This window comes from Aricia agestis, chromosome Z (assembly GCF_905147365.1).
Source record: "Aricia agestis chromosome Z, ilAriAges1.1, whole genome shotgun sequence".
NCBI lineage: Eukaryota > Metazoa > Arthropoda > Insecta > Lepidoptera > Lycaenidae > Aricia > Aricia agestis.
In genome coordinates this window covers 18766647-18782580 of record NC_056428.1, presented here as the reverse complement: position 1 = coordinate 18782580, position 15934 = coordinate 18766647, and the positions used below count along the sequence as shown (strand labels likewise).

General features: G+C 32.7%; 1 protein-coding gene across 1 annotated transcript in view; it reads right to left on the bottom strand.

Moving 5' to 3' along the window:
* LOC121739181 (homeobox protein caupolican) overlaps positions 1-15716 on the bottom strand; it is a 62666-nt gene extending 46950 nt beyond the window's left edge. Inside the window, exon 1 of the mRNA XM_042131530.1 lies at positions 15589-15716. Within this exon, the coding sequence (XP_041987464.1) occupies positions 15589-15630 (42 nt within the window). The 5' untranslated portion in view covers positions 15631-15716. The remainder of the gene's footprint in view (positions 1-15588) is intronic.
* Positions 15717-15934: the final 218 nt, after the last annotated feature.

Below are 15934 nucleotides of genomic sequence, written 5' to 3'. Positions count from 1 at the left end.
AAGAATTAATTACAAGACGTTACATACCACCTGTACGTTAAAGGTTCTGTTTCTAAATTCTATGGATTTCTAGAAGTGCTAAAATGCAAAAAATATAAAAGAACTAAAGTGTGAAGGTTAACTAGTTCATTAAAAATTAAACTTTGTAATAATAGCGGTAGAGTTCATATTAGTTCTCCGATCAGGAGTTTTTCAAGTGTAGAGAATCGTGTTTGCTCACACACACTTGGAAGAGCCTTGCGAATGCACATAAGGCTGCATTCACATAACTACTTATAATAATTATAATAATAAAGTTTAAAACGTTCTGAAGAATTAAGGTATAGATATTATATACTAGCTGTTGCCCGCGACTTCGTCCGCGTGGACTTCAGTTTAAAGCGCGCGATGTCAACAAAATTGGTGTCAAAAGCTTTTATAAAAAAAAACCCTGGTACCCCTTAAATCAATACAGCTGTGCAGTGTGCAAACAATAAGTACTTCATTTTTGTATGTTAAACTTTATATATTATGCCAAATTTTAAAGCTTATTTAGCCCCCCAATTACACAACTTTACCCATAAACTATTTATCATTGATAGGTTTAGCCCCAATTTCACCAACGTCTGTTAGTGTTAACAGCTTGTTAAAATATCCTGTCTTCTCTTTCATTCATATGAAAAACAAAACAGCTAACGTGATACTAATTCGAGCATTAACTTTAGCAGTCGTTGGTGAAATTTGGTCTTAAGGTTACGTCACTACCTGCACAGATAAAGTACTGAGTTATTTAATACCGTAGAATAGATATAACAATCGAAAAAAATCGAGACTTAAATGTAAGATGATACCACCTCTTATAAAAAGACTTTTGAGCAAGCGTCAGCGCGATGTAGAAGACGCACGGCGCCATCTATTATGAATTTTTTGAACAAACTTACGACCCTTACTTCCCTTTTTTCCAGTAAAAAAGTAGCCTATGTCCTTTCTCAGGCTTTAGACTATCAGTATACAAAATTTCATTACAATCGGTTCGGTAGTTTTGGCGTTTGGCGTGAAAGCGAGACTGACAGACAGACAGACAGACAGAGATACTTTCGCATTCATAATATTAGTACAGATTATGTGCATACTGCACAGCTGTTTTTGGGTATTTTGATTAATTAAGGGCCGCGCTACACCGGAATGGCAGCGGCGAGGCGAGCACTTTCAGCGCTGCCATTCCGGTGTAGCGCGGCCCTAAGAGGGGTACCACTTACCAGGGTTTTAAAAAGTTTTTAAATTTGACACAAATTTTGTTGACACCGCGCGCTATAAACTAAAGTCCACGCGGACGAAGTCGCGGGCAACAGCTAGTTATGAATAAAAACAATAATATATAATAAAGTAGGTATGATTAGTTCTGTTATAATAATGAAGTAAAAATTAAAGCGCCATCTGTTTTCATATATTAGAATTAAAATGTTGATTGCATTGATATATTTTCTGGATGGAATATAGGCCAACACAACACACTCGAACTCCTTAAAAATGCAGTAGGAGTTCTATAAGATAAGATAGATTGAATATAATAAAGTAGGTATGATTAGTTCTGTTATAATAATGAAGTAAAAATTAAAGCGCCATCTGTTTTCATATATTAGAATTAAAATGTTGATTGCATTGATATATTTTCTGGATGGAATATAGGCCAACACAACACACTCGAACTCCTTAGAAATGCAGTAGGAGTTCTATAAGATAAGATAGATTGATTATTATTATAGCAAGTGATAATATTATTAAACATAATATTCTAACGTATTAAAAACTATAAACAAAAACATAATAACTAATAAGTATGATTAGTTCTATTTTCCAACGAAGTAAAAAAGCGCCATCTGTTGAATCGTATTAGAACTAAAATATTCATTGCATCGCGTCGATATATTTCTGGATTTTTTATAATATTATACATAAAATATATTTAAGATTTTTGAAATAATATTTTAATACACATCCAAGACCCAGGAACATTGAAAACTTTTTGTTCCGCCTGCGGGACTCGAACCCAGGACCCCCGGGATGAGCGCTGGCCACGCGCAATGCGAAGTAATTTTCATCGATATTTTCATGGAAATAAGATATTTTCCCACATCAAAATGTAGCCTATGTCCTTTCTCAGACTCTAGAATAACTGTGTACAAAATTTCATTGCAATCGGTTCAGTAGTTTTGGCGTGAAAGCGAGACAGACAGACAGACAGACAGAGATACTTTCGCATTTATAATATAATAATAATATAATAACTAATAAGTATGATTAGTTCTATGTTCCAACGAAGTAAAAAAAAGCGCCATCTGTTGAATCGTATTAGAACTAAAATGTTCATTGCATCGCGTCGATATATTTCTGGATTTTTTATAATATTATACATAAAATATATTTAAGATTTTTGAAATTTTAAGACCCAGGAACATTGAAAACTTTTTGTTCCGCCTGCGGGACTCGAACCCAGGACCCCCGGGATGAGCGCTGGCCACGCGCAATGCGAAGTAATTTTCATCGATATTTTCATGGAAATAAGATATTTTCCCACATCAAAATGTAGCCTATGTCCTTTCTCAGACTCTAGAATAACTGTGTACAAAATTTCATTGCAATCGGTTCAGTAGTTTTGGCGTGAAAGCGAGACAGACAGACAGACAGACAGAGATACTTTCGCATTTATAATATAATAATAATATAATAACTAATAAGTATGATTAGTTCTATGTTCCAACGAAGTAAAAAAAAGCGCCATCTGTTGAATCGTATTAGAACTAAAATGTTCATTGCATCGCGTCGATATATTTCTGGATTTTTTATAATATTATACATAAAATATATTTAAGATTTTTGAAATTTTATTTTAATACACATCCAAGACCCAGGAACATTGAAAACTTTTTGTTCCGCCTGCGGGACTCGAACCCAGGACCCCCGGGATGAGCGCTGGCCACGCGCAATGCGAAGTAATTTTCATCGATATTTTCATGGAAATAAGATATTTTCCCACATCAAAATGTAGCCTATGTCCTTTCTCAGACTCTAGAATAACTGTGTACAAAATTTCATTGCAATCGGTTCAGTAATTTTGGCGTGAAAGCGAGACAGACAGACAGACAGACAGACAGACAGACAGACAGACAGACAGACAGACAGACAGACAGACAGACAGACAGACAGACAGACAGACAGACAGACAGACAGACAGACAGACAGACAGACAGACAGACAGACAGACAGACAGACAGACAGACAGACAGACAGACAGACAGACAGACAGACAGACAGACAGACAGACAGACAGACAGACAGACAGACAGACAGACAGACAGACAGACAGACAGACAGACAGACAGACAGACAGACAGACAGACAGACAGACAGACAGACAGAGATACTTTCGCATTTATAATATTATAATAATATAATAACTAATAAGTATGATTAGTTCTATGTTCCAACGAAGTAAAAAAAGCGCCATCTGTTGAATCGTATTAGAACTAAAATGTTCATTGCATCGCGTCGATATATTTCTGGATTTTTTATAATATTATACATAAAATATATTTACGATTTTTGAAATAATATTTTAATACACATCCAAGACCCAGGAACATTGAAAACTTTTTGTTCCGCCTGCGGGACTCGAACCCAGGACCCCCGGGATGAGCGCTGGCCACGCGCAATGCGAAGTAATTTTCATCGATATTTTCATGGAAATAAGATATTTTCCCACATCAAAATGTAGCCTATGTCCTTTCTCAGACTCTAGAATAACTGTGTACAAAATTTCATTGCAATCGGTTCAGTAGTTTTGGCGTGAAAGCGAGACAGACAGACAGACAGACAGACAGACAGACAGACAGACAGAGATACTTTCGCATTTATAATATTAGTATAGATTATAGAGTTTTGCTCAACAGCTCACTACGCCTCGTACTGATAGGCGTTTTATTAGTAATGACTAATGATGCTGCCTGAGCGTTTCTGAAGAAGTAGTCAGAATTTATGCTGTAGGTTGTCTTAAATTGACACTTTTGACCAAACGCATTGTTTTAAGGCATGTCAGATTGATTACTTTGCCTTCATAAGTTTTCCACAAAAAATACATGGACAATTTAAAATGACAATATTATGCAATTCTTGATGCGCCCATTTGCATGTAGATTCAATCGACAATATTTAAACAATGTTGTGTCAACGCCCTTATTTTGCAATAATTCCAGTTCGCGCCACAGACATATAATTCACACGGAGCTCTATATTTCGGAGAAATTAATTAAAATTTCCAAGAAAGCTATCTGATTAGGAAGAGATGAGCTTCTGTGTGGAGGCTGTATCTCGCAGGGCTACCAGTTAGCACTTGGCAAAGTTATGAGTTAAACTTAACCCTGGATTAAATCTGTTTTCGCCATCGTTCAATATGCAAAACGAAAGAGGTAACATCAAATTTAACCTCGGATTAACTTTAGACCTTGGTTTGAGCGAAGTTAATAATGTTTTTGTATATCTTGGAAGTGGCAACCCTAGCCTCGATACATCGATACCCGGTATGGGTGTCGAGTTCACAATCGACTATCGCCTTTTTGAGATCTTCACCATCGATTTTAAGATCGATAATTTGATCTGAGAATGTAAATTACATTGTCCTTATTGGACTTTTAAAGGAAGTACCACATACCTATACGTAGTAACGTACCTGCTTATTATAATATATTTTGACGAATGAAATCATTTTTAATTTGGTCAGGTTTCTGAGGTTATTGTTGTTGTTGAAATGAACTTTGCTACTCTGTTAAGTAGCAAAGTTCATTTCAACATTTAATTCATTTCAACGAATAGGGAATTGTTTAATAAACTACCAAAACGTGTAATAAATTAAAATGCATCTGTATAATTATAATGCACTTATCATTTATATGGGTTATGACTGAACCATTGTCAATTTTAAAATACTATGTATTTTGCTACTAGTAGTCGTACTCTTGACAATCGTGGAAAAAATGACGATTAATATTTAAAAACAAACGACGAATAACATTCCTGACGTTCTGATTTCCACTCTTCTAATTCCGGTCACATAAATCTCTCTTGCGAAACTAACAAAGAAAGGATTTTTTTAATTTAAATTCCTCGTGTTATAAATAATATATTTTATCTGGCATACACACGGTGGAACAATAGCGTTTACTTAATTATCCCTATTATGGTTTATTTTTGAGTAAGCAGTAAAGGTAAATTGAGCGTGTGCGTAAAATGGGGTCGCCGGGGGTCGGGGGTCGCATGAACTGAGCTAAGACCTGTGATTTATCGATACTTTTTATCGATATTCGATGGATGTCCCTATTCATATTTCAAATGTATGTCAGTCTATCTGTTTTATCTGAATTGGTATGATGATACTTTGAGTCCGGAGTATAGTTGACTTATGGTAGACTTTTTCAAGTACTTGTAAAAAATTGAGAAACTCTTGTTTTGATTATTGTCAATATGCGTGTAAAATTAAAAGTGGACTTATCATATTTACAACTCGAATGTAGTGGTTGAACTTTGAAGTTTATGTACGTATAGTTATTAATTTTACAAAAATGTGCGGATTTTTGTTTCTTTTATTTCATGTTGAACTTACTAATTTCCGCAAGTTGACTTTATTTTATAAAGAATACTTAATTTGAACTTATCGACAAAGCACAACCCTAATTGGTATCCATTGTTTAATAATATCGATATTTTGAATGTGAAATGCGAGGTGCAATGAAAATGATTCCTCACGGCTTATTACAATAATGAAATGCACGAGGCCAGGAGGTAGACATCTTTTATTTTAGGTTACTAAGGGCATAGGCCATTATTTTCTGGGTCAAGACGAACATAATTTTCACAGTAGCCATCTTAAATTATTTGCCAAAATGAGCTTTGAATCGAATGAAATAAAATGGAGCTACAATTTCGAGCAGCGATATGTATTTTTAGTACTCTTTAAAATGTTTTCGTGATACGAATATGAAATTACTAATGAGTAAGGAAATTAAGAATGTGAAGTTTTACGCGTTGATTATAATCTATTATGCAATATCTTACCACTTAACATTAATAAAGCCCGATGTTAATAAATTTGGTACATAATTAAACGGATAACTTTTTTTGACAAATTAAGTAATATTTATCATTGTTCTGCACATAACGTATATTATATATGCTTATTTTTAATTATGTACATATTACGCTAATAAGTTTTAATTTTATACTTAATAATATTAATTAATTTCACTAGAAATATTAATTTACATACCTTGAAATATCGTATAGTAACTACCGAGTAACCGGATTGTAAATGAAACTATGTAGCTAACAAAAGGCATACAAACACGTTTTTGTCACCTTGTGTCAATAAACATTACGAAATTTGTACTTAAATCTTAATAATACTAAATATATTGTTACATTAAAAAAAACTTTACGACATTTGCACTAATATTGGCCAATAAATTACATCAGTCTAAACAACAAAGGTACCCTTTTATGACGATAAATATAAATGTATTGATATAAAAGCTCAGTGGACCCTTCTCCCCAATCATTATAATATATATTATGAATTTAAAAGTGAATGAATAGGACAGGACTATAAAATGGCTTACGTTAAATCGTATTATCTGTATTGTGTACAGATACGGGCGAAATATATCGGTTGGCTCCTGGACTAGGTTCAAAAACGTTCATTATTGTAAACATAAATTGAAACATTGAAACAGTGTTTATCATAATATTGTGTTGTTGAAAATAAAACCAGATTTATAGCTAAAATATTGCTTGAAATGTTTCTGTTATCATCATACTCTACAATTTTTATAGCTGATAGAGAAAGGGATTTTTCACTGTTTCTCGTTATTATGGTGCCATTATCTTATACTATTACTATCATAATCACACACACACACATAAAACCGGCGTGAAACAGCGCTTGCGCTCCCCTATTCCCTTCCCTACTCTCCCCCATTACCCTATTCCCTCTTAAAAGGCCGGCAAAGCAGCTCTTCTGATGCTGCGAGTGTCCATGGGCGACGGAAGTTGATTTCCATCAGGTGACCCATTTGCTCATTTGCCCCCTTATTTCATAAAAAAATATATACTGATATACAATTTACATTGGTCGAAAAAATTTCACAGTTACTTACAGTTTAGTACTTTCTCTTTACATTGCAGTACATGAAAAAATACTACTCTATATTTAATAAGTACCTATACTAATAAAAATTAGACATATTGGAATAAATTATTACATTCTATGTGTATTGTATAGTAACACATAATAACACGTAATTACTAATTAAATTCTTCGTTAAAGTTAAGCGTACAACGCGCATAAAAGTTATACCTGAACCTAACCATAAAACGAATGAATTTTCACATAAGAATTACCATCACACTATTAAAAATTAAAAATGTAATAAATCATATTAAATATTGTGTATGATTCACAATAATTGTCCAGTGTGTTTATGTTTCATATAACTTTATGATTTTATTGAGCGAGTAGTTCTTGGCAGTTCAAGACTAAACTTTTTATTGTTATGAATTATTGTGTTTTTAATTTCACTAGACGTTTACACTCATGGACTAAAATTACATTAAACCTTTTTTTTGGTAGGTATATCTGTGCCAAGTTTAATTAAAATTGGCCGATAGATAGTTTCGGAGACCAATTATTGATAATTGCTAAAATATAATTTCAAACGTTGTAAATTGTGATTGGGCATATTTTGGAACAAAATTTTAAGAGCTGGAGTCAGCTTCAAAATTTTAAATTTAGATTAAATAAGATTTAAAGTTTAAGGAGACTCTACATTTTGTATTCTGCAAGTTTATTAGAAGTAATATTTTCCTTTATACCACTTCTAATAAACCTGAATATTATTTAATTGGATTATGGATATGAGCAGAATATTATGTAGTTGAAAATTTTCAAAAAAGCGTGTGTACACTGCGTGACCCACGAACCGCCCACACATGTATTAGGGCTCATTTACACATCGTATCAATGACGTTACCTAATCCGTGAACATGATACGTGTATGTACGTCTTTTGTGTCAACTTGTAAGGTTTCCAAATCTAGTTATACGTTGGTCTCTATGTTTTGTATGCCGTGAAATAATGATGGCCGACACGATTAAATAGTGTAGGCTGTGTAAGAGCATTTGTATGTCAACATTTCTAGTCAAAACATTCAATTCAAAAGTTAACTCGACAGTCAATTTAGACGAGAAGCCTTTCTTAATATTCTTAGATATTAAGATGAGTATAATAAATCAAAATCAAAGCCGAATCAATATGAAACAACTCCTCGAAGTGTCACAAGTGGGAACAATATAGTGTCGAGTTGCCTCACTTAATAAAGGCTTAGGAGTTAAGTAGGTAGATGAAATAAGGCGATTGACCGTCGTAGGTAGCAGCTGCCGAAAATAAGAAATAATAAGGATAATCCCCTTTGCTTTGGGGAGGCTTATCGACTAGATAGTAGATACGCCAACGCGGGGTCGCTTTTATGGTTATGCAGTGTAATTAATTTATTTGGTCATCATCACTATTGTGTATGGAATGATTTTATATTGACAGTAAAGTCTAGATTTTAGTGAATATTACATTAGCGTATTTTATACTTTTACACTTTTTGATACCTACTTAATTAAGACGGGAAGTAAAAAATTAGTTATAAAAATAGGTACCAAGTAGACACTGGACATAGGTAGGTGGTACTTTCTTGTAATTTTCTTCGAACTACAAAATATTGCACCTTTTCAATCTAGTCAAGCAGTTAAAACTTATCAATCGGGACTTAACGCGACTTATTCAAATAGTAATGCTACTACGAGTACATACTGGAACAGAAATTTTGGACAACTCGAGGGTAGTCGAAGATCAGATCGCCCGGTGCAGACGAAGACTGCAGTTCCCTCGTGACCACAGCCGTTGCAACACGGCCGAAACGTCCAGAAAAATTTGGACTCGTAGTAGCATTACTTTTTGAATAAGTCGCGTTAAGTCCCGATTAATAAATTTTAATCATAATGCAACGCGAAAGTTTAAAATGTAATCTAGGCAAGCAGCTTGACAAACAAGAATTCATAAATGATAATGGGCCAGAATGTGAACACTGAAATGTAGAGTCTTCTGTTAGGGCTAGATACAACGTATTCTGAACAAAACGCAGAATTGCCTCAAAAACTACAATTTTATTTTATTTGTATAGAAAATCTTACAGCTAAACATATCTCAATAATAACTGAGTTAAAATTAAATAGCCATTTACAAATTTTACATGCAAGTAAAATTGTAGTGAGTATGTTAATAGAAGATAAAAATAGTAGCATAACCATTATACAATAATTGCTAAGATAAATTCATTAGCTTACTTTATATTAATAAATAACCTATGGGTCACTGAACTGGTTTCATACCAAATGCATACATGAGTCAATTATTCAGGAGAAAAGAAATCTTTATTTGCAAGTAATTTAATGTGTGAAGTTATAACGAAAAAGCATCTATTTTTGAGTGAGTACGATTAATTAACTAATTGGGTTCACTATCAAACTCTGCCCCTTCAGTCAATCGAACTTCAGTTATCTTTATGCTTTCACTGTATTACAAAAGATAACGAAAAAGTTAATATTATTAAATATTTCGTGAAATTTAATATACCCTTATCAGATAGAGCATAATTTATTAGCACTCGAAGATAAATTGTTATTATTTAAAGGGGCCACCATTGTCCCACGCCAAATAAATATCCTACACTAATTATTATTAGACGCTTTGTTTAATCAATTAATTTTATAATCTTTGTTGCACTATTTGTTTTGTACTAATTAGCACCAAGTACCAACAAAGTGCCTCAAAGTATAACCAGAGGTTTTTCGAATAATTTTTTTGGAGATCAAAATGTTAAAATTAGAAAAGTAATATAATAAAAAAATGAATATTGATTTTATAGCTGGAAAAAAAAAGACCATAAAAAGTAAAAGAGATGAACAGTAGCAACACTATCTCACTTGACAATTATTTAGCACATATCCATACTAATATTATAAATACGAAAGTGTGTCTGTCTGTCTGTCTGTTACCTCTTCACGCCCGAACCGCTGAACCGATTTTGCTGAAATTTGGTATGGAGATACTTTGAGTCCCGGGAAAGGACATAGGATACTTTATCCCGGAAAAATATACGGTTTCCCACGCTATAAACGAATTTTGGCGCAACGGAGTTGCGGGCATCATCTAGTAGGTACATAAACTGGAGTTAAAATTATCAATAATATGTAACATTAACACGTCTCAATTATTACAAAATTAAATATTGCCAGGAACAAAAACTGTGAAATTTCAAAATGAGCAATAAAAACACAATTATTGAACAAGTTGAAGAAGCGGCTCCGTTTGCCTCTCCTAATTACGGCCTATGTATATACACTACATAGTATACATACTTGGTAGAGTGCTCAGCGGTAATTGCGAAGGATCATAGAGAAAATTACACGCACCACAGACAAAAAATCACTTGTAAATGTTTATAGATAGAGGAATGTCGGCTCCACAAACAAATTCAAAATGGTGGATGTTTTGTTTATTTTTTTAAGTTAATATGAAGTAATGTTATAACTTATTTCTCTTATAAGATCGCAGATTTTCTGTGTGTTGTACAAAATATAATTTTAATATTGTTGTGTGTGTGAGTGTATGTGTGTCTCATGGCGTAATAAACGTTAATTTATTGCGCGACTTAGATTAGAGGATTCTTTAAATAGTTTGTAGGCTAATTAAAATTGTTTCAGTTACATCAAAATTAGAACAGTAAGCGTTATTAAAATTGTTGTCTGCCTTTGTAATGCCGTGATCGTTTTTAATTAAATAACTTATGGATATAATGTGTGCTAGTCATATGAAATCTAGAAAGCATTACAACCGCTATTATATTTTATTTTTTATGAAGATTGTTTTTCGATTAGATGTTAACCAAGGTTTCACGTTTCAAAATTATACATTTTATACTCTATTTTATTTTGCAATAAAAATGCAACGCTTTGTTAATAAGTACTGAATTAATTAATTAATGATTACCTACTATGATTTCAGACTTTTTGGGGTCATATAAAATCTCAATATCCAGATTTAGAGTAATTTAATTTATGTAAAATATATTTCAAAACAAGTTTTATAACAAAATCAAACTTATTATAATAGAGAGCTAAGTTAGTTGAAGAAAACTTGTTATAATTCATTCTTAGTTCCAGTAACGACCAAGAGATGGCACAAGTAAGCAGTATGAAGCTCCATTTTTTTATATATATTAAAAATATTATTACAGTATAGTATAGTATGAACAGTATCTAAAGGTATCTATTAAATAAACTGACAATCATAAAATAATATTTTTAGTTGCTGGTAACTCTCAGAATATAGAATAAAACTGTATTCTGAGTGGTTAGTAACTATTACAAGAGATCGCCCAATGGTCGAAATTCGACCTTAGTTTCAACGACTACTTTAGGATTAGGGATTAGGACTACTGCCTATATTTTGTAAAAAAATGTTAACTTTATCATATTTTTTCAACTCTTGTTTCTGGGACTCAGCTGATCTCAGACTGGCCGTGTAAGCATTGTATTGTAGTAAAAACACTATAATCCATTTTCAATTTAATTTTGTCACCTTGTTGTCAACAGACTTCAACCATAAATAAAAGAGTATAATTCGTATGTATAGGCTTGTCACTCAAATAATTGTCATTTTCCTAGTGTGTGTGTTTTAGTGTGTGTAATGTTTTATTTGTTAAAAAAATGTATGATAAAAGCATAATTTCAAAATAATATTAGTTCGATGCACTCCTTCGCCATATTATAGACTATAACTGTGCAAAATTTCATTCACGATTCACCTACGTTTCTCCATTTTTTCGTCAAAAGGGATAAAAAGTTTTTGGCTCACGTATTAAAACATCTAGATATTATAGATTATTTGAACTAATAACAAGCGTAGAGTCAAGTGGTAGGTAACATAAATGTAGTTTCAATTAAATGACAATAAAAATCTGTCCCAAAAGAGACAATCATTGAGCTCTACGTAGAATTATAGAAGTAGATTTGAAATAATTGAAACTTTTGATAAGTATTTCATGAAAAGAACTCATAATGTGATTTTTAAATACTCGAATCAAGTTTTATATTACAATGTTAGTACTAAAAATTAAAGCAAATGAACGCGTTAACAGTGTTCTCCTTAATAAGCTACTTAAAAAGTAATTAAAAGCTATTTTTTCTCAGTGCTAATATTTTTACGATTGCGACTTGCGTCATTATTTTAACTGCTTCACACACCCGCGCTTCTAACAGATGACAGACTTTAATAATACCATAATTTAGCAGAGAATAACCAGAATAGCCAGCAGCTTCTTATAAAACGGGCTTTTAAATCTGTATCTTCTTTGAATTGTAGAATTGCATCAACTAAACATGAAAATTTTGTACATCCATACTATTAATATTATAAATGAGAAAATGTATATTTTGTGTACCGGCAAAGGTTATAGGACACTTTTTATAACCGAAAAAATGTACGGTTTCCACGTGATAAACACAATCATTTTGGCGCATTAAACATTACAATGTTGTTAAAATCATTAAGAAAGCAATGTATCATGTATGTGCGAGTTGGACTTGCGCACGAAGGGTTTTGTACCGTTATAGAGCAAAATTAGGCCAAATATTGTGGTTTTCCCTTTTATTTTATTATTAGAATTATTATTAATTATTAAGTAAAGTACATATTATATTGTAATTAACGACTTGTTGTTTTTAGTATTTGTTCTTGTAGCGGCAACAGAAATACACAATCTGTGAAAATTTCAGAAGTCTAGCAATAGCGGTTCTAGAGATACAGCCTGGAGGCAGACGTACAGACATCGAAGTCTCAGTAATATGTTTTTACCCTTTGAGTACGGAACCCTAAAAACTAAGAGAGCAAGAATATCCTACACCAAGTTAATACGTAGTAAAAGCTAAAAAAACTTAATTTTTACTTTCAAAATATATTGTGTACCTAATAATATTATTATCTTTATCCATAAAAATAATAATCAATTGAAATAATACGCTCTCTTAAACACAAGTAGCAAAATTATTGCTATGCTAATAGAAAATAAGCAACCATAACCTTACAGGACATTTAGTGGTTACTGTCTTACTGGTTGCGTACAAGATGTGGCGATAATGGTTGAATAATAAAATGGGAAAAACTTGAATGAAATGCTTGGTAGAGTCGATCTTTATCTATATCATTAACACTCCGTCGAGGTAGAGAATGTAAGGGTAATGAAATTATGTGCTTTTATACTCAGTGTTAAATTATTGTTTTAAGGTTTGTAAAATACATTTTTCACAGCATTGCAGTTTGTATCTTAAGCTGTAATCGGACGGTTTATTTTTTGTTCATTTGCATCTTTGACTCCAAGTGGCTTCTGAACTCTGAACACAAAATTAGTTCCGAATGTATTAAAAAAGTTAAACATTCATCAGGTGCACTTTCACTAGAGTCCACCGTCTGATATTAACTTGACTAAATGTTTTAATATGAGGAAAATATTCACTCTTTTCCTGTTTTGTACAAATGGCCTATTAGGCAAAAATTGTAAAGTTGAAGCTTTAGCCAAAAAACAAGGTAATATTTAAATAAAGCAAGAAAATTAGAGAACATACTATATATTATTATTATCAAATAAAAAATAATAACTAGTAAATCTAGACATTACTTGTATATTTTACAATGTAGAGTCTAGAGATATTTTTATAATGATTTATGTTACTATCTCAAAGTAATAAAATAGGTTTTACTTTTTAAAAGTGTAACTTATTTTATAGAGATATATTTATTTATAATCTAGATATAATAGTGGAACGAGACCTTTATAAAATTAAAAGCGTCTACATTTCAGAACATAAATAATCACCTATGTGTGCCAGGGGTACAAGTATTTGTGAAATTTCACGGCCTTTATCTATTCATCTTTTAGAAACTTAGTTGCTAATTAGTTGAAACTATAATTATTTAATAGACAATAGTTTATATGATTTTTTTTACTCTTTCATTAGATCTTTTACATTGTAAAAAAGATTTACTTTTTAATATACTTATTATTGAATAGTCAGTACCTTAGTTAGGGAAGTTAATAGATGTGTTTGTTTTATATTAGAATCTTATTTGCGTGTTTTGTAAATTTTTCTTTTGAAAACTTTGCCTCCATTATAATATTATTATAGTGTCTGTATGACATAATAATTAAATTATCAATAACATTGTTAATTTTAATGCATAATTTGGCATCTTTATATTTGATTCTCTCTGAATAATTATTTACTATATACCTATTCGTTATATTTACATAATTACTGTGTGTATAAAGCATGATGCTCCAATAGTAAAATGTAGCCCATAATATCCGTGTTTATTAATTTAATAATATAAAATATAAGTAACACATTTCAATTCAATCGATCCAGTAATTGCGTAGCCTAGATTGTAAACAAACAATGTAATGTACAAACTTAATGTAATAGCATCATGAAATATGCTATATAATTATTGATATACTTATAAGTATATTTATAATTATATAGCATATTTCATGGTGCTAAATGCTAATTAAAATAAATAAGTAAGTATAATATTAAAACAATAGTAAACTCTGACGATAGAGCAAGAGCTGTCATGTCATATAATGGTCTGTCATTTGTTACTTAATTAATGACGGTTTTTATCCAACCCTTTGTTAATTTTTTCAAATGATTCATCAAGAACAGTAGTTTTCTATTGTTTTAAAACAACATTTAATAACTTTATAGCTAGGTTATTGATTTTTTTTTTACTTAATCCTCGGCCTGTAGTAATGTCAAAGTGAATCCGATTTTTTCTTTTTGATGATTTGTATTTATTAGAATAAAATTTATAAGAGTGTAAGAAGAATTAAAATATTAATGGCCATTAATTCTAATATTATGCCTTTTTAATGATACCGTGTTACGTACTACGTTTGTTGAGTCAAGTAAAGTTTTGAAGGCAAAACGCCTCCGAAATTGTAGAGTTCTTCAACAACTCTATGTAAAGTTTGTATTGGATCGGAAAACTTTGCTGAAAATACATACTTCACAGAGTGTTCGAGATGTTAGATACAACGTGCAAATATATTATGTTTACTTATTTTATTGACTTAATTAGTTTCTCTTATTTACAAAACTTTGAACTAATCATAGAGTACTGACGATTACGGCTTTGAGGTAACGAATACGCGCCAAAACATTAAGTTAGATTCCGTAGCTGATGGATAATCATGAAAGGGCCAATATACAAATATAAACAATGTAAACATTATTAGTGTCGAGAAAATCGCAAGCAAAGAACACAGTGGTCGAGTATTCGGTTAATAGACGAGCGCTACTTTGCGGAACTGCAAAATTTAAACAAGAAAATATTTCAAAGCAATTTTCCGCGAATTAACGCAGTCCGGTGGACGCATCTGCGGGGAGCGTTACCTGGGTAGGGGGTGATCCTCGGAAGGCGAACTGAGACGTCATATTTGAGCACAATAGTAGAGTCCTAGTCCTCACTGTCCACACACTTCACAGAGTCGCGCACTGGGCCGAGCGGGCGGGGGCATGTCGCGGTGGCCGGTGCGGGCGATCGATGCGCCGGCGGGTGACGCGTGTTCGCGCGCGCGGCGGCAGTGGGTAATGCGGTAGCTGCCCGCCAGGTGATAGTAATTGACGCCGCCGTCCCGCTCCCGCGCGACCTCTCGCTCGCACCCGCGGCGCCGCTGTGTGCGTCCGATCGCACACCGCTCCTTCTTTTCACGCGCGACGCCGTTTGACCCCGCGCGCC